Genomic DNA, 20,019 nt, shown 5'->3' on the forward strand with positions numbered 1-20,019 from the left:
GGCCCCGTCATATTTCTTCCTAGTTTAACAACCCAGTCAGATTAAGCAGTGTAAAAATTATATTAGGGCAAGATGTGAGAGAGTAACAGTTTCCTGATATGCTCGAGAATCTCAAGAAAACACTTCTTTAGTACCCTTAGTGATCGGGTTCTGAATATTCCTCTGCCTTCTCTTCCCATCATGAGAATGGGTGACCAAAAAATAAACAAATAAATAAATAAAGACGCAGGATCTAGTTTACCTAAGAAATCTGAGGAGGTGATGTCTCTCCTAATTAGAGTCACAGGACTTTGGAGAGAAGGGGCTAGATGTCCAATATATGATTACATGATCAAAGAAGGAGATTACTGACCAGCTAACACCCCTGCGCAACAGAAGTGGCTCTCACCATAGAGGGGAAAGTGCTTGTTCCTTTCTTGGACCATGAGACACTGTTGGACACTGGAGACTGGTGGATGACATCGTAGAATCCAGGACCTGGGACGTCATCCTGAAAGGGAAGAGAATGCGGCATCATGGGGATCTGTTCAGTTCCAAGGTGCTTTCCCACAGGCTCTATATGCTCAACACTAAGCTTGACTGTTATCCCATAGGAAGGCGCCCCCACCACTCGGCAGCTGCCAGCCTGTTCCACCATTTCCTAACTTGCCCAACCTTTGTCTCAGTCACCAAGCAGCGGGGCTAGAATTCCAACCCAGGCCAGACTCCAAAGCCTTGCTCTTTCCACTGAGTCCAAAAGAATACTGTTGTTTCTTCATGTCAGTAAAGAAATGAGCATAAAATGGGACACCAAACGTGACAGGTGTGCACGCCAGTACATCGTGATTGAGTAAGCCGAACCCACGGCCAGGGAAGGGTGATCGATCTCACGTTAACCGCACCCGACCTGACTCAGCTTCCTCCTCAGCCTTTCAGAAGAAAAATCAGGGAGTGTTTCTGTTTATAAAGCAAAATGAAACAAAAACAACCTCCATTCCAGACAAGACCGTTTCTAACTCTCAAACAAAACGAGGCAAGCTCATGGGGCTCAAGTGCTAAAGGATGCAGCTATTTTAGGGAGGAATGAACAAGAGTTGGATTCTAAGCTCTTTCTGCTGTCGCAGCTAATTGGGCTTTCATCTCTCTTCCCGTGCTGGTTACCAGAGGGAAGTAAATGTTGACAGAAGTTGGCTGAGCCAGCGGCGTGAAATGATAAGGATGCTCCCCTGTCAAAACAGCGTGCCTAGCTGAGTGCCAGAAGCTTTTCAAAGATTGTCTCATTTTCACCATCACCCAGTGAGGACAGGATTACTGTCCCCATTTTATAGATGGAGACATTGAGGCACATGGCAATGAATTTGCCCAGTGTCCCATGGATGTTAAGTTGACAGTATCTGAATTCAGTGAGCAGGCAGCGCCCGTAGCACAGTGAGTAGGGCACCGGTCACATAACACTGAGGCTGGCAGGGTCGAACCTGGCCTGTGCCTGCTAAACAATGACAACTGCAACCATAAAACAGCCAGGCGTTGTGGCCAGTGCCTGTAGTCCCAGTTACTTGGAAGGCTGAGACAAGAGAATCACTTAAGCCCAAGAGTCGGAGGTTGCTGTGAGCTGTGATATCATCGCACTCTACCGGGCAACATACTGAAACTCTGTCTCCAAAAAAAAAAAAAAGAGAGAGAAAGAATCACTTGAGCCCAAGAGTTTGAGAATTTGAGGTTGCTGTGAGCTGTGATGCCACAGCACTCTACCCAGGGTGACATAGTGATACTATGTCCCTCCCCCAAAAAAAAGAAAGGAAGAAAGAATTCAGTGAGCACACACAGCCTGTGCTATTTCCTACCACCTCACACAAGCCCTTTGCAGTGAGGTACTGTCAGGATAACTTTAAGGAAAGGGCAGCCCAGAGACATTGGACCATAGCTATTAAGTGGTGAGCCCTGGATTTGAACTCAGGCAGCTGGACTCCAGAGCTTGCTATCTTCAATCTCTGCCACCCAGGGTCATCCTGTCTCCACCATTCCCACTGCCTTCCTGGGGACAGAAAGAAAGCTCCCGGCACCATCAGTGTCTCCCAGGACTTTCCAGTCTGGCTAGGGCAGTGTGTCATTATGGTTTAATATAAAGGAGAGGGTCACAGTGCTATTCACAGGTTCTTCTGTGCTGACTTGTAAATGCACTGAATCCTTTGACCCTTGCCCCACAGCAGGAGAGGGCAGGGAAGTTGATTCCTGCTTTACAGGTGATTATGTGCCTCCTCCCCAGCCCCTGGGAAGGAGGGGAAGTGACAGCTAGGGACAAGGAGACAGGCAGGGGGAGGTACAGCAGAACCAGGTACACAAGCACCACTGGTTGAGAGTTCAGAAGAACCTGCACACTGTGGATGCAGATTCAAAGCACAACCAGGGAACAAAGGAAGAGACTTGTCTGGGGAGCTGTTTGCAGGGCCAGCATGCCCTACAATGTGCACCAAGCACTGTTCTGAGTACTTTGCACATATTATTAATTCATGTAACCTCCATTTTAAAGATGACCAGGTGGAGCCAAAGAGATAAGGTCCAAGATCACATAACTACTCAATGTCAGAGCCAGAATATGAACCCGAGCAGTCTGACAACAGAGTCTATTTTATTTATTTATTTATTTGAGACAGAGTCTCACTATGTACCCCTCGGTAGAGTGCTGCGGCGTCACAGCTCACAGCAACCTTAAACTCTTGGGCTTACGCGATTCTCTTGTCTCAGCCTCCCAGTAGCTGGGACTACAGGCGCCCGCCACAACGTCTGGCTATTTTTTTGTTTCAGTTGTCAATGTTGTTTTAGCTGGCTCGGGCCAGGCTTGAACCCTCCAGCCTGGGTGTATGTGGCCGGCGCTGTAACCACTGTGCTACAGGTGCCGAGCCAACAGAGTCTATTCTTAACCACAAAACCAAAGTAATGCTCAAATGAGACTGTATGGAAAAAGAGGCAAAAAAATAAAAAATCCCACTGGAGTGTGAATCAGAAATTTTAGTCTCAGTGTGGCGACTAAGAGCTAAATGATCTTGGGGAAGTCACTTCTCTGGGCCTCGGTTTATTTATTTGCAAATGCAAGGTTTGGGGCCTTGGGGTGTTTTTGAGCTTCCAGAGTCCCTGCATCTAGGGAAAGCTGAAGCAGAAAGTATTCCTGTGACTCTTCTAGGTTGAAACAGTGGACAGTGGAGACACACACCTCCAGCTCCCAGTCCATCACCATATTCTCAGCCCCACCATCAGTTCACAGAAATTTTCTGAGTATGTGTCAGGGGAGATAATGTTGACAGATAGAACACAAGACCTGAATGCCAGCTCCATCTCACCTGCCCAGTTACATTCAAATTTCAGATAAACAACAAATAGCTATTTTAGTATAACTGTGTCTTGTGTGCAATATTTGGGACATACATATGGCAAAATACCTGTAACCCGAAATTCAAATTTAAAGGGATATTTTGTATTTTTATTTACTGAAGCTGACAGCCCTACTGGGCCTTAATTATACTTTAATTCTGCCATTCTGTAACCTGGCTTGAGTCCAGAGCAAACAAGAGAAGGTCTGACAACTCTTAGCCCAGAGGAACAGTATGCTCCCAGTTGAGACAGTGTCTCAAGCTGTCACCCTGGGTAGAGTGTCATGGCATCATAGCTCACAGCAAACTCCAACTCTTGGGCTCAAGAGATCCTCTTGCCTCAGTTTTTCTATTTTTAGCAAACAAGGGAGGGAGGGGGTCTCAGTTTTGCTCAGGCTGGTCTTGCTCAGGATTGCTCAAGCAATCCACCTGCCTCGGCCTCCCAGAGTGCTAGGATTACAGGCATGAGCTACTGCGCCCGGCCTCCCTGTTGGCTCCTAGTGACCCTTCAGGCAAAGTCTTTCAGGCAGCAGCATGCTGGAGAAGCCCAGTGGCAGCTTGTGACAACAACTGTTAAGAATTTAGAAATTATTACAAACTTTATTTAAAATACTGTGTTAAGTGAAATTAAAACCTTATTTAAAATGATGTCATGGTCTTTGATCAGATTACATCTTACACTCTTGTATAGATAGAGGCAGAGACAGGCAACATGTTAGATTTTGTTATCTGCCGTCTTTCACCAGATTGCTGGAGCACCTGTACAGAGTTGTAGCAGAAATTCCTAGCTCTGGTCTATGTTTCCAAGCCTCTCTTGCAGTTAGTTTGGGGCTATGTGACTGAATTCTGGCCAGTGAGATGTGTGGGCAAGTAATCTATGCGACTTCTAGGCCTGGCAGTAAAACTTACTGTCATGGGCTCAGGGCCCATAGCTCAGTGGTTAGGGTGCCAAACACATACACCGGGGCCGGCAGGTTCAAAACCAGCCTGGTCCTGCTAAACAAGACAACTACAACAAAAAAATAGCCTGATGTCACGGCAGGCACTTGTTGTCCCAGCTACTTGGGAGGCTGAGGCAAGAGAATCACTTAAGCCCAAGAGTTAGAGGTTGCTGTGAGCTGTGATGCCACAGCACTCTACTGAGGGTGACATAGTGAGACTCTGTCTCAAAAAAAAAAAAAAAATCACTGTCATGATTGGCCATTCTCTTGTTTTCCCATTTGGCTATGAACAAAAAATTTGCAATACTGAAGCATCCAAGGCACCTGCTTCTCTGCTGAAGGAAGGCTACTAGAAGAGCCTCCTGACCTCGTGGGACTTATGACACAAACAGGAAAGAAGTGCTTGTAACAGTTTGAATTTAATTGTTGCTGTAGCTTGGTTTGTCCTATTCTGGGCACAATGATGTAAACAGAGAGATATAATTTTTTTTTTGTACAGAGTCTCACTTTATCACCCTTGGTGGTGCTGTGGCGTCACACAGCTCACAGCAACCTCCAACTCCTGGGTTTAGGCGATTCTCTTGCCTCAGCCTCCCGAGTAGCTGGGACTACAGGTGCCAGCTGCAACGCCCGGCTATTTTTTGTTGTTGTTGCAGTTTGGCCGGGGCCGGGTTTGAACCCGCTACCCTCAATATATACCCTACTCACTGAGACACAGGCGCTGCCCATGATGCAAATAGTTTTTAAAATAAAAATTTAAAAATCAGGGGTGGCGCCTGTGGCTCAAAGGGATAGGGCGCTGGCCCCATATGCTGGAGGTGGTGGGTTCAAACCCAGCTCTGGCCAAAAAAAAAAAAAACTAAAAAAAAAAAAAAAATTTAAAAATCAATAAAAAAAGAATTTAGAAATTTAAAAAAAAGAATTTAGAAATTTTACTAGTGATAGCTTGAAATTGGCTAAGGTGGGAGTATTTGCACCACTCAAATTGGCAAATGCTAAATCGGAACTGTTCTTGGTGGAGGGGAGAGCTGGTTTGCCGGGCAGACTACTAGTTTCATGCAACACTCAGGCCGGTGTCTGTGAGGAGAAGGCTGAGCTGCAGAGAATTTAGGCTGCATTCTCCCACCACTGCCAGAGGTGGGTGGACAGCTCTCTGGGAGGGCAATAAAAATCCAGATCTTTCCCCCATGGGATAACAGTTCATGTGGCTAACATTTTGTGACCTTGGGGCGGCGCCTGTGACTCAAAGGAGTAGGGCTCTGGCCCCATATGCCGGAGGTGGTGGGTTCAAGCCCAGCCCCTGCCAAAAACTGCAAAACAAACAAACAAACAAAACATTTTGTGACCTTGATGAGTTTGGGCCTCTCAGAGCACATCCTAGAAGACAAGGATCCAAGTTGCAACTGATATGAACTTAGCCACCCCCTTAAATTTTTGGCCAAGACCATCTCAGAAGGGAAAAACCCAATTAACAACAAGGAAAATGGGTGTATGGAGGGAGAAGAGTGGACAATTCACATTTGCTAGAGCTCTATTGACTATTGAGCGCGCTATTGAAGCATGGTGCTGTGGGCCTCAACTGCTGTCTGCGCTGCCTGCCCATAGTGGGAGGATTAAAGCAGTCAGGGCACTAGAGGGTAGACCAGTGCCAGTCTGAGCCATCATCCTCATCCTCATTATCACTCTGCATTGCCCACATGGCCTGGATGGAGCCAGGGCTCTCTCTTGGGAGTTGAAAGCCTTCAGAGTAGGACTAAGAAAGGGGTGCCTGGCCGATGTGTTCCCATCTCCCACCCAACACACATCTGGGTGACATTTAGTTGAAATACACTCTGAGAGCTCTTTTGAAGGATCAAAGTCCTGGACAGGTAGCTTCTGCCTGTGTCAAAAGTAGGACCATGATGCACATACACTTGACCTTGGGATGGGTGTGGAAAAGAAATGAAGGAAGGGAGGGCTTTTACCTCTTATACCAGATGTCACCGTGGGATGTGGAAGGCCTTCATATTTCACACTCTATTGAGACTGGAAAACTTCTCCAAAAACAAACAAACAAAAATTCTACCGCCATGGTCAGCTCCATCTTCACACAGTTCACATATCCTGGACTATCTAGTCCTGGTTTCATAAATTCTAATTCATCCTTCCATGTTTATCCAATCCATGGTTTGTCAAACCATTTTCTGGCTTGGAAAATGTAATTTCTGCTGCACCATTGGCTGAAGACCATGCGAAATCTGCCTTTTAACTCTTCAAAAACGTCCCACCTTGCCTTGGTCTATTTTGGAAGTGCCTAGCTGGTGTTTCTCAGGTGAGCACACAATAAATGAAAATAAGGAGCTTGCTAAAGAGCTAGAGGTGTAGAAACAGGAGGAGGACACGCCTGAGGTGGAAACAGAGTCCTGGCCTGTGATTAATCCACTGGCAAACTGCACAGGAATCCAGAGTTCCTGAGGGAACAGTTTCCTCTTACAAACACCCCTAGTCTTAGGCTCAGAACAACATGACCCTCCTCCCCGTTGACTTCATCTGAGGGTAAAAAAACTTTACTCAGTTTGATTATGGTCAAAGAGGTGAAGAGATAGACCAGAAGGCAGAAGAGCCGACATATGTCCCCAGGGCACACCCCTCTTCTGAGCACCTGTGAGGAGGCAAAGTGTGGGTGAGATCTGTGGTTCTCAAATTGATTCCTGGCCTTCCCCAGCTACCCAGGGACAGAGGGACAGAAGCAGCAGCAGCTTCAAGCAGTGGTTCCCTTCACCTGTTTTACAGAAGGGCTCTAGCAGGAGATGCTGTCACAGAAAGGGCTCAACTGATGCTGAAACCTGCTCCCTGTAAGAAGCCCTTCCTCGGTTCCGCTTCTCCCCTCCCTCACCCTACACGCCATCTGGCATTAGAGTCTTCACAGATGGGAGCACAGGAGAAAAGGGAGGGGCTGCAACCATTCTTCAAGTAAGAAAACACCACTTTTTTGTTCCAGATGGGGGATGATGACAGACGAGGAAGGGCCCTTGGAACCCTAAGGGAGCAACCAGGAAAACAAGAAAGAGTTCTGTTGAGGAGAGTTTCTTTAAATGAGTGTTTCTTCATCTCCCAGGTGAAAAGCAGGAGTGGGGAAGTGAGGGCGACTGTGACACTGGCCACCTGAGCAGATGAAAATGGGGACCAGGTCCCTGCCCACAGTGGCCTCAGTAGGCTGGAAACAGGCAGGAGAAGTGAACCCTGCATTTTTAATGCACTGGTTAAGACTGGTCTCGTCTCTAAAAGTCCCTACTCTACTCTTTTTAATATGGTACCAGCTTATTAACAGCCCCTTGAAATTCCTTGGATGAGATGGAGGCAAAAATTCAACTCATCAGTCATTGATTGAAACCCACCATGGACCAGGGCCTATGTTAAGGGGTGAAGATACAGGCACAACCTGTTAGTAGCTCACAAGTTCTAGGAATGGGATGGAGGCCCATCAATCAGGACAAAACAGATGGATGTGTGCCTGGGGCCTGATGGGAAATGCATAGACTTGAGTTGGGGTCGTTCATTCAATCTACTTTTGAAGGGTTTGGAGGTCTGGAAGGGACAGCCATGACTGCTGCCAAGTAGCCCTCAGGCAGTGGTGGAGATAAGACGTGCATGGTATTATCCTCACGCTAAGTAGAAGGTGATCAGTGCATAAGACGGGCTGCAGGAGTTATATTCATCAGGAGGGCTGGGGGAATACTGGGAACAGTGTCTGGGAACCAGGACCTACAGCCTGGGATCATTCTCGCTCTACCTAACCCTGGCTGGGCAAGTTACTTCACTCTCCTTTTGTCTCGGGGTCATGATCTGAAAAATGGGGCTAATGATGGGATTTAGCTCACAGGGTTATTATAGGGATTTAAAGAGTTTAAATGGAAAAGTCTATAAGGGCTTCCTGGCATGTCATCAGTGCCAGCCAAGTGCTTGATATTACCAGGACTCGCTTCTCAGCCTTTTGGCCAAGATCAAGTGTGATAATACCAGGAATGCGTCCTGCGGGCCCCTTAAGAAGAAGTGCTGGTGACTGCTATGGAGAAGGCAGGTGTTACAAGGCAGGAAGGTAGGACAGACTCCACTGGGGGTCAAATATGCAGCTGAGGACACACTTGGAGCAACTGTCATGGTGGCCTCTACAAACTAAACTTCCTCTCATCTGAAGATCCAATGTCTTATTCAAGTTAGTAAGTGGACAGTATTAACTTTGTACGATTTCACCACAATTAAGCACTGGCTTTCTTACCACTTGGGAGGGCAGATTCACTGTCAGGCTATCTATGGAATTATTGTGTATTTTTAGATTGTGCCCATCAGGAGGACACGGTGTGCATAACCTACCAGTATTCCTTCATTTGAGCCTGGACGGGGTCAGGTTTAGGACTATGGAATAGTAATTCTTGGCAAGGGGCTACCTTACAGCATCCTTATTTTTAAGACAAAGATATCAAGATGCAAAAACATGAAGCGGCATCTTTAGAGGAACACACTTTGGAATCACAATCGTGATGAAATGGGGACAAGGTGGAATGGAAAACAAGGAGGCAGGGGAAGAAAAGTCCAGAGATTAGGCATGTCTTTTCATGTTCACAAAGTCACCTGCACATCTGTAACTCACTTGAAAACGTTCAGAAAAAACAGATTTCATTTCTAGCAGCCAAAATTGCCAGTCCGGATGCTGAGCTCTGTGGAGGATCCCTTATACTCAGCAGCCAGATTCTTATAAAAACTATGACCCAGGCAAAGAGGCCCGATATTTCCCTGCAAAGCTAGCCTGATAAGGGAAGTAAGTGCTGATTCTCTCAGTGGGCCACAGGACTGACGTGAGGGTGAAACCACCTTATGAGATCAGGCACAAGGGTGTGTATGATTAATGCTTTAAGAAGGGTGGTGAAGCACTGGAGATTTAAAATTTTAATTCGTATTGCCTCACTAAATTATTGGGCGATGTTAAACAAGATCCTTAACTTCTCAAGGCACATTTCCCTCAGGAAAAACAAGAATGAGCACAGAAGGAGAATTTGTTTTTCTGTTTTCATAACTTGCAAAGACCACAAACATTATATAATCCACATTGTATGTTTCTGAGGAGGAAACTGAAGCCCAGAAATGTCAAAAGGCCAGTTACAGGCACACAGATAGTGACAGACTACAACACAGAAGGCCTAATTCATGGATCTTGTGTCCTTTCCATAAAACTTAATACTTATTTACAAAATGGTTACAAATACTCACAGTAAAGTTTCCATGTTGTCCAACTAAGGTGACCCTATTTTAAAAGTTGGAACCAACTTTCTGAACTATTCTTCTCTAGGTTTGATGCTGTCTATGGTTTTCGTTGGTTGTCACCTTGGGTCCTTCAGTTGCAAATGCTCCGAAAAGCAAGAGTCTTTTAAAATGCTAACTTTCTGGTTTCTGGATTTGAGTCTTCAGAACTAGATCATGGAGCATGAACTCCATACACATGAGTTGACACTCTCTTTGGTCTTGAGCTTCGTCTGTTTTGCTAAGACCTTTTCAGAAACCTGCTGACTTTCATAGACCAAATTTATGGCTTTGCAGGCCACAAAGACAGGTGTGGTGCAGTGTGTGGAAAGATCAAGAGGCTTTGGAGTGAGCGAGACCTAGGTTGAGGTCTAATTCTTTCAATGTTGATTCAGCAAACATTTGTTTTGAGCCTCTTATGTGCCAAACCCTGTGCTGTGTGACCTTGGGTGGATCATTCAACTTCCCTAAGGCTTGGTTTCCTCTCCTATGAAATTAAAATAATAAACCCTTCCTTTAAGCATTGTTCTCAGGATTAGAGATAAAAATTAGTCTAAAACTGATTTGATACATGGTAGGGATGAGTAAATGGTGGCTACCATTATTTTTATTGGAGGCGGGGCTGCAAATACACTAGAGGTGGACAACATAGGATCATGAAATTGACAAATGGGAAACCAGGCAGAAAATGGGAAAGAGACAGTTAAAACATAGAGAAACTAGAGAGAGAAGAGAAACTTCCAAGCAAATGTGTATCATCTTTGAGGAAAACCCATAAGTTATTTACAAATGCATGTACATACACTGTATTTAGTATTTGCTTTCTTACTATCTTAACATTTCAGAAGTGAAAGAAACTTACATTCTCTAGTTGAACATTCTTGCTTCCCTAAGAGGGATCAGGCCAAGCAAGGGTGGGGGCATGCCAAGGCCCTCAAGGTTATGCCTCACCTGCATTTGCAGCCTAGACCTCCTCATCTCTCTGCCATCTGGGCAAGGTGGAAGCATGAAAACCAGTTTCAGAATGCAGCAAAAGGTAACTGAGATGATGACTCCTCCAAAGAATGTTATTCCAAAGGTCTTGCTCAAATGAATAAAGGCTAAGGAAGACTGTGGGTTGCTTCAGCCCCCTGCTGGTGAGTAAAGAGAAGGTCACCCCACCCCCCAATTCCTAAGGTTAAAAATAAGGGTACATCTGAAACCAAGTAGAACTTTCCAGATTAGAGAGGAAAAGGTTCCATACAGTGAGATTTATGGAAGGGATGAGGTGAAGGGGAATGTAGGAATAGTAATAATATATCATTTAAGGAAATTTTAGAAAGGGGAGGTCAGCCTCATCACAAAGATAATTCCACATTTATCAGACACTTCTCATGTTAGTTGAAAAGTCATGTGATTTCCTCTCATAAGGAGTGGAAGGGATATATATATATATATTTTTTTTTTTTTTTTTTGCAGTTTTTGGCCGAGGCTGGGTTTGAACCCGCCATCTCCAGCATATGGAGCTGGCGCCCTACTCCTTTGTGCCACAGGTGCTGCCCTGGAAGGGATATTTAAAAAAAATCTTTTACTTAATCGATATGCCTGGGATGTTTAAAAATTTTTTTGTTTTATAATGATTCTTAAAATCTATTTTTTCTTAAAAATAGTTTTGGTCCAGTTTTATATTTTGGGCATCCCAAGTTCAGACATAGTTGTTTTCCCTGGATGTTGTATTTTCCTACCCATTTCTACCGTCCAGTCACTGCCCGCTGGAGAGCAGGTGCTGCGGCCCCTTAGATGCTGCTGCCCTCTACCGTCCACAGAGAGAGACAGCAGCCAGACAGGATGCGCCTGTCTCATGAAACCAAAATCCAGACGAAAACTAAAGAACCTCTAAGATGACATCATTACCTGCTTATAATAAAATCTCCTGGCTTGACTATTAAATCCTCTTCTTTCTGATTCTGGAATTTCTGAAACTTTGGATTTAAAAGGAATGGAGGACTGTGTTGGATATGCAGCAGTAAAACCTAAATGACAAAAACAAAATGAAATGAAAATTAGCACAAAGCAATGAAGTGACAGGTGCAGAAGACAGCAGGGTATATTAAAGTTCCATTTTAAATGGTATAGGGGGAAAACTTGCCTTTAGACAGGAGATAAACATCAAGCTGAATTTTTATTATAAAAATGTATTCCCCATTTTATTTTCTTTCCCCATTTAAGTGATAAAAAGAAAGTCTTAATATCAGGCAGAGGAAAAAAAATTTTTATACAAAGAAACAAATATAAGGGCTCAGTGCCTGCAGCTCAAGAGGCTAAGGTGCCAGCCACATATGCCAGAGCTGGCAGGTTCGAATCCAGCCCGGGCCTGCCAAACAACAATGACAACTACAACCAAAAAAGAGCCAGGCATTGTGGCGGGCGCTTGTAGTCCCAGCTACTTGGGAGACTGAGGCAAAAGAATCGCTTAAGCCCAGGAGTTGGAGGTTGCTGTGAGCTGTGACGCCCCAGCACTCTACCCAGGGCAACAGCTTGAGGCTCCATCTCAAAAAAAAAAAAAAAGAAAGAAAGAAAGAAAGAAAAAGAAACAAATATAAGAATGACAGCAGATTACTGTTAGAAACATCTTTAAGGTACTGAAAGAAAAAAACCCTGTTACCCTAGAATCCTACACCCAGTAAAAATATCTTCAGAAACAAAAGCAGAATTATAACCTTTAAAAATATCCAAATAGTGAAAGCATTAATCATCAACACACGAGAACTACAAGAAAGGTTAAAGGAAGTCCTTTAGGCAAAAGAACAACGATATGGGTTGGAAATCTGAATCTACATCAAGGAATGAAGAGCTCTGGAAATGGCAAATATGTGGGTAAGTAGAAAATATAAAATTACAAGTATAAATGAATCAATTTAAATATGAATAGAAATTTTAAATCATTTCAAAAATAATTGACTGCTGAAAGAAAAAATAACAACACTGAACTGTTTATATGTTATATATGTTTATAACAAATGCAGAACTAAAATATTTGACAGTGATAGCACAAAGTTCAAGAAGGGAAAAATAAAAATATACTGTTTTAGGGTTCTACTACATATGTAGCATTACAATATCACTTGATGGTAGACTATGATAAGTTCTTGATATATACTATCAACTCTAAAGTAGAGATCAAAAATTGGTGTGCTCTCACCTAACAGGCCTGATGTAAGAATATATGGTACACCTCCTGGGTGAGGACCACAAGTGCAACTTAGACTCTACCTAACAAATGCAAATAATGCAACCTAAATGTCCGCACCCTCATACTAATCTGAAGAAACAGCTTAGAAAAAATAGAGATCAACAAACTTTCTATAAAGCGCTGGATAGTAAATATCTTAGACTTTGAAGTCTATTTGGTCTCTGTTATAACTATTCGATACTGCTATTATAAAGTAAAAGCAACCCATAGACAATAAATCAACAAACTAAAACCACAGAGTAAAAGCAGCCATAGACAATACATAAACAAATAGGGGTGGCTGTGTCCCAGTAAAATTATATTTATAAAAACGGGCAGTGAGTCAGATTTGACTCCAGGATGAAAGTTTGACAGCTCTTTCTCTAAAGCAATAGTGTTTCACTAGGAAAACACTACAAAGAGTTATTCCTAATAAGCTAACAAAAGAGATAAAATGGAAGCATAAACATACTCAATATAAGAGACAGAAAAAAAGATAAATAAAGAACTAATGTGACAGAAAGCAAATCTCGAAATGATAGACGTAGATTTACACACCAATAATAACATTAAATGTAAATAGTCTAAATATCCTAATCAAAAGACAGAGATTGTCAGGTTGGATAAGAAAGAAGATCCAACTATATGCTACCTACGATAAATATATTTTAAATATAAGCTCAGAGATCATTTAAGAGTAAAAGAACAGAACAAGATTTACTATGTTAATGTTAATCAAAAGAAATTTAGATATTAATATCAGATAAAGATTTCATAATAAAGAATATTACTTGCAATAAAGAAGGTAATTTCATAATAGAGTTATTTTAGGGGTCAATTACCCAAGAGAACATAATAGTCTAAATGCTAATGTATCCAATAGCAAGAGATTCAAAATATAGGAAGCAGAAAATGATAGAACTGCAAGAAAATGCCACAATTATAGTTAGAGATTTCAAAATCCCTTCCTCAATACTTTAAACAGATAAATCGGTAAAGATATAGGAGACTTGAAAAATACTATTACCTAACTTTGTCTCCTTGACATTTGTAGAATACTCTTACCAATTCTATACAAAGCAATCCAGCATTACCCTTATACAACGTCATTACAAAGTTAAGAAGAAAAAAAAGGCTTGGTACTTATAGCTAAGCGGTTAGGGCGCCAGCCACATATACCAGAGCTGGTGGGTTTGAATCCAACCTGGGCCTGCCAAACAACAATGACAATTACAACAACAACAACAACAACAAAAAATACTGTCTATACTGAAAATAGAAAAAAATAAATAGCCAGGTGTTGTGGCAGGCACCTGTAGTCAGCTCCTTGGGAGGCTGAGGCAAGAGAATTTCTTAAGCCCAAGAGTTTGATATTGCTGTGAGCTGTGATGCCGCAGCACTCTACCAAGGGTGACAAAGTGAGATTCTGTCTCAAAAAAAAAAAAAAGAAGAAGAAAAAAATTTTTACAGATCAATAGCCCTCATAAACATCAATACAGAAATTCTTAGAAAAATTCTGGCAAGGGCGGCACCTGTGGCTCAGTGAGTAGGGCGCCGGCCCCATATGCCGAGGGTGGCGGGTTCAAACCCAGCCCCGGCCAAACTGCAACAGAAAAATAGCCGGGCGTTGTGGCGGGCGCCTGTAGTCCCAGCTGCTCGGGAGGCTGAGGCAAGAGAATCGCGTAAGCCCAGGAGTTAGAGGTTGCTGTGAGCCGTGTGACGCCACGGCACTCTACCCAAGGGCGGTACAGTGAGACTCTGTCTCTAAAAAAAAAAAAAAAAAAGAAAAATTCTGGCAAATCAAATCCAACAACATATTGAAAAGATAATACATCATGACACTTGCAAAGACAGTTTAACATCATGACCAGCAATGCAAAGGTAGTTTATCATTCGAAAATCAATGTAATTCACCATATCAGTAAACCAAAAAAAATTGTATGATGATTTCAATAGATCAGAATAGAATCATATGCTTGTAGAATGTACTCTTTTGTTTTTGGTCTGGCTTTTTTCACTTAGGGTTAGCATAATTATTATGGGATTCATCTCTGTTGTTGATGTGTCAATAATTCATTGCTTTTTAATGCTGAGTAAGTACTCCATTGTATAAAGATGTGACAACTATTTATTAATTGTTAGAAATTTGAGCTGCTGCCAGTTTGGGGATATTACAAATAAATCTGTGATGAGCATTTTTTCTATTTCTTTCCTTTCCTTTCCTTTTCTTTCTTTTCTTTTTTTTTTTTGAGACAGAGTCTCACTCTGTTGCCCCAGTGTAGAGTGCTATGGTGTCATAGCTAACAGCAATCTCGAACTGGTGGGCTCAAGCAAACCTCTTGCCTCACAAATATCCCCAGTATACATGTAGGAAAGTTCCTATTTTGCATCCTCATCAACAATAGGTAGTCTTTTTAATCTTAGCCATCCCATTAGGCATATAATGGTCTCTCACTGTGGTTTGAACCTGCATTTCCCCAAAGACTAAAGATGCTGAGCATCTCTTCATATGCTATTTGCTATGTGCATATCTTTAAAAAAAACACTAAACTATGTGTTTAGTAGATAGATAAAAAGCATTTCATAAAAACTAATATGTTTATAATTTTGAAAACCTAACAAACTAAGAATAGAAGCAAACTTCGTTAATCTGATAAAAATAATCTATTGCAAAAGCCTGTTAGCAAACATGACACTGAAGAATGAAATATTAAAAGCTTTCCCCTGAGATAGGGAGTGACATTAGCATAACTGATATTGCCCTTCTAGTCAACATTGTACTAAGGTCTCTAGCTAGTACAAAAGTCTATATAAAATATACAAAAACATATAAAATATGTAATCCTAGCACTCTGGGAAGCCGAGGCAGGTGGATTGCCTGAGCTCACAGGTTTGAGACCACCCTAAGCCAGAGCGAGATCTCATCTCTAAAAATAGCCAGGCACTGTAGCGGGTGCCTGTAGTCCCAGCTACTTGGGAGCTAAAGCAAGAGAATAGTTTGAACCCAAGAGTTTGAAGTTGCTGTGCACTATGATTCTATGACACTCTGCTAAGGGTGACAAAAATAAGACTCTGTCTCAAAAAAACAAACAAACAAAAAAAAAAAAACACAGAAAATATATGGACCAGAAAGGAAGAATAAAGTTGTTATTATTCACATAACAAGATTATATGTGGAGAGGCCAGGCATGGTGTCTCACGCCTGTAATCCTAGCACTCTGGAATGCCGAGGTGATTGGATCCCTTGAACTCAGGAGTCCTAGACCAGCCTCAGCAAGAGCAAGACGCCATCTCTAAAAAATAGCCAGATGTTGTGGTGGGGGCCTATAGTCTCAGCTACTTGGGAGGCTGAGGCAAGAGGATTGCTTAAGAGTTTGAGGTTGCTGTGAGCTGTGACAGCACAGCACTCATCTGGGGCACAAAGTGAGACTCTGTCGCCAAAATATATATATATTATGCCTGGAGGAAACAGTCGTGCAGCTATTCTATAGCCATAAAAATCTTTTTTAAAAATAAAATAAATTTATATGGAAAAGCAGTGGGACCAAGAATAGCCAACATAAATAAAGAGGCACAGGAAGAGTTGAAAGACTTATACTACTAAAGATTTGTTATAAATTTACACTAATTAAGACAGGGTGATATTTGATCAGAATGGAGAATCTAGAAGCAGACCTGCATTACACATGGACACTTGATTTATGACAGAGGTAACAACAGCAACACAGAGTGGTAGAGAAAGTATGACCTTTCAATCAATGGTGCTGGGTCATTGAATATCCATATGGACAACTACAGACGTGGGCATCATCTTCCTAATATCTACAAAAACAATTCCAAGTGAATTGGAGACCTAAATGTAAATAATAGTTTCTAGAAGAAAGTATCTTAAGATGAGCAAAGGTTTCTTAAACAGAACGGACATATACACTCATCATAAAGAAAAGATAAATTGGACTATCCATTAAGAGCTTCTCTTTATTAACACACATTAAAAGAGTAGAAAAGAAAATCACACGGCCGGGCATGGTGGGTCACGCCTGTGATCCGAGCACTCTGAGACGGAGGTGGGTGGATTGCATGAGTTCACAGGCTGAAGACCAGCCTGAGCCAGAGGGAGACCCCATCTCTTAAAAAAATAGCTGGGCGTTGTGGCGGGCGCCTGCAGTCCCAGCACCACAGGAGGCTGAGGCAAGAGGATCACTTGAGCCCAAGAGTTTGAGGTGGTTGTGAACTATGACGCCACAGCACTCTACCAAGAGCAACAAAGTGAGACTCTGTGTCAAAAAACAAAAAAAAAGAAAATCATAGACACAGACTGGGGGAAGATCCTTACATATCACCAACAAATGACTCATTTCTAGAATGGTTTAAAGAACCCTTACAGATAAGAAAAGAACAGAATGGTCTAAGGACCTCCTATAAAGAAGAAAAGAAAATCCTGATAGAAAAAAATACACCAAATATTTGAACTATCACAGAGAGACTATCCAAAAGGCCCGTCAGAATATGAAAAGGTGCCCAATCTCATTGGTCAAAGACCAACGCAAATTAAAACTATCATGAGCTAAAAATGTTGATGAGGATTTGGAACAACTAGAATTCTCATACATACATTGCTTGTAAGGCATTACACTGGCACGACCATTTTTGAAAATTGTTTGGCAATATCAACTGAGCTTATCCTAAACACACCCTGTGACCCAGAAATTACACCCCTTAGGTCTAGACCCAAGAAATACATAAATATTAATTAATCTAGGTCCAGAATAGTGTTGTACAAGAATAGTTAATGAAAACTTTTCTTCATAATAGCCAAAAACTTGAAACAACCTAAATGTCCTTCAATCGAATAATCTGTGGTCTATTCAAACGACAGCAATAAAGTGAACAAATTACTGATATATTAAACATGAAGTCAAATCTCTCAAACGTAAGTGAAAGAAACCCTGAGAGGGCGGCGCCTGTGGGTCAGAGGAGTAGGCGCCGGCCCCATATGCCGGAGGTGGCAGGTTCAAACCCAGCCCCGGTCAAAAATTACAAAAAAAAAAAGAAACCCTGAGAGAAAAGAGTTTCTATGATTCAAATTCATATGAAGTTCAAAAACAGACTAAGGTTATGAGTGATACGAGAAGCCAGGATAACTGTCACATTTACTTTCACAGAGAGGATAACATCTGGGAAGGCACCAGCCAAGGGCTTGAGGGATGCTACTGGTACTCTACGTCTTGGTCTGAGAAGTGATTCCATATACTGGTACTCTACGTCTTGGTCTGAGAAGTGATTCCATATACTGGTACTCTACGTCTTGGTCTGAGAAGTGATTCCATAGGCAGCATGTTCTTTGTGACTATTCGGTAAACTGTGAAAGCATGATCTCTGTGCACTTTTCCTGAATATACCTGTACTATGCTTCACTTTAAAGAAATACTAAGGACAAAGAGAGTACAAAATCAGAGGATCACAGGAAGAGAGGCCCGTCTCTCGGTTTGAGAAATGCAGTGATTCTGGAGGCCACATCCTGGTGGCAGTACCTGGAGAGAAAAAGTGGGTAGAGCCTGGATAGATCTCAAAATGAGGTTTGCAGCCTCAGTGATGATTCCTAAGCCACAGCTGTGTACCAGCAAAACCAGAGGGAGCACATGGACTTAGGCAGTGCATCCTTCCCTCCCCTGCCCAGCCTCCCACCATCCCATCACTTTTTTCTACTGGGAAAAATCCAAACTTGAAATGAGGAGCTAGGATTTGTGCTGCTAATAGCTGAAGGTACCCTTTCCAACAACCCAACAGAATGGGGGCTTAGGCTCAGAACCCGAGTTGAGTTTAGGAAATGAAGATATCTGCCCAGCTGAATTTGAGGCCTAGATTCTTAGCAGATAAGGGGAATAACAAGTCTGCTTTGCTGTTGTTGTTGAAGAGCTTCCTCCTTCCCCCGCACCCTCTCTCGGCATAGTTCTTTTCCAATCATTACACTTAAAGCAGCAATGGAGCTTCAAACAATCTACCTGATGTGCCTTAAGGATGGCCTTGTGGTGGGAGGAGGGAAGGGGGAGAGAGAGGAGGGAGGAGGAGGAAGAAGAAGTGGAAGGGGGATGAAGGAAGGAAGAGGACGGATGTGTGCCCACCTATGGGCACAATGTAAAAATATATGGCACACCTTCTGGGCGCAGGACTTCACCTAGTAAACGCAAACATTGTACCCTTGGCCTTGTGGACATAACCCAGGATAGACTATATTCTCTTCTTTAATAATTTCTTTAAGTTGAGACATAATATATATTCTATGTCACCTATATTTACTCGTTTTAAGACAGAGTCTTTAATAATTTCTTTAAGTTGAGACATAATATATATTCTATGTCACCTATATTTACTCGTTTTAAGACAGAGTCCCACCTTGGGTAGAGTGCCATAGCTTACAGCAACCTCAGATTCCTGGGTTCAAGTGATCCTTCTGGGCTCAAGTGATACCTCAGCCTCCCAAGTAGCTGGGACCACAGGTGCCTGCCACCAATGCCCAGCTAGTTTTTTTTCTATTTTTAGCAGAGATAGGGTCTTGCTCTTGCTCAGGCTGGTCTCCAAGTCCTGAGCTCAAGCAATCCACCTGCCTCGGCCTTTAGAGTGAGTGCTAGGATTATAGGTGTGAGCTACTGTGCCCGGCCACCCATATTTACTCTTATGTACTAAAATGAACATATGTCAGGAACTCCATTCTCCCCAGAAAGACACATGTTAGTTAAGTTCCCTGCTAGACCTTTCTGTAGTTTGTTGGCTTGTCTGGAAGGTTTGACAGTATGCTTGTCTTTCTCTGTAGAGTTGACTATGTCAGCAAAGTTCTGTGATATATTCCATTTCTTTGATGAAAACATCTGCTGCATGTTCTTCTAAGCACCCTAAAACAGTAAAATACAGCATTTGTAGGTATCATTCCACATTGTTCTTAATCTTGTGGTTCTATCTGCAGGATAAACTGAGAAATCGTGTGAGGGGAGGTTGAGATCTACCAAGTTCTCCAACCTCAAGTCTCAAGCACGTTGTTCCCAGTAGACACATCGTAAGAGCGCACTGTTGCTACTGCTCACAGAGCTTCTGAAGTCCCGGATTTTATCTTTATTTTATAAATTGAGCTTTACTAAGATCAATTTATGTAAAATAAAATTTATCAGTGTTAGCTGTACAGTTCCACGTTCGGAGCAAATGCTCAGAGTAGAATTAAATACCATCACAAGATATGAATTTATCC

General features: G+C 42.6%; 1 protein-coding gene across 8 annotated transcripts in view; it reads right to left on the minus strand.

Annotated features, from left to right (window-relative positions):
• Positions 1-20,019, minus strand: part of STPG1 (sperm tail PG-rich repeat containing 1) — a 53,672-nt gene that overhangs the window by 28,049 nt on the left and 5,604 nt on the right. For 4 of the 8 annotated variants that reach the window (XM_053576126.1, XM_053576127.1, XM_053576129.1 and 1 more), the window contains 3 exons: positions 19,531-19,669; positions 11,459-11,577; positions 389-490 (listed from right to left, as the gene is read on the minus strand). In XM_053576126.1, the coding sequence (XP_053432101.1) occupies positions 389-490; positions 11,459-11,577; positions 19,531-19,654 (345 nt within the window). In that variant the 5' untranslated portion in view covers positions 19,655-19,669. Of the gene's footprint in view, positions 1-388; positions 491-654; positions 746-11,458; positions 11,578-19,530; positions 19,670-20,019 lie in introns of those variants that run through there. The other 4 variants (XM_053576128.1, XM_053576132.1, XM_053576130.1 and 1 more) reach the window with 3 other exon arrangements.

This window comes from Nycticebus coucang, chromosome 22 (assembly GCF_027406575.1).
Source record: "Nycticebus coucang isolate mNycCou1 chromosome 22, mNycCou1.pri, whole genome shotgun sequence".
NCBI lineage: Eukaryota > Metazoa > Chordata > Mammalia > Primates > Lorisidae > Nycticebus > Nycticebus coucang.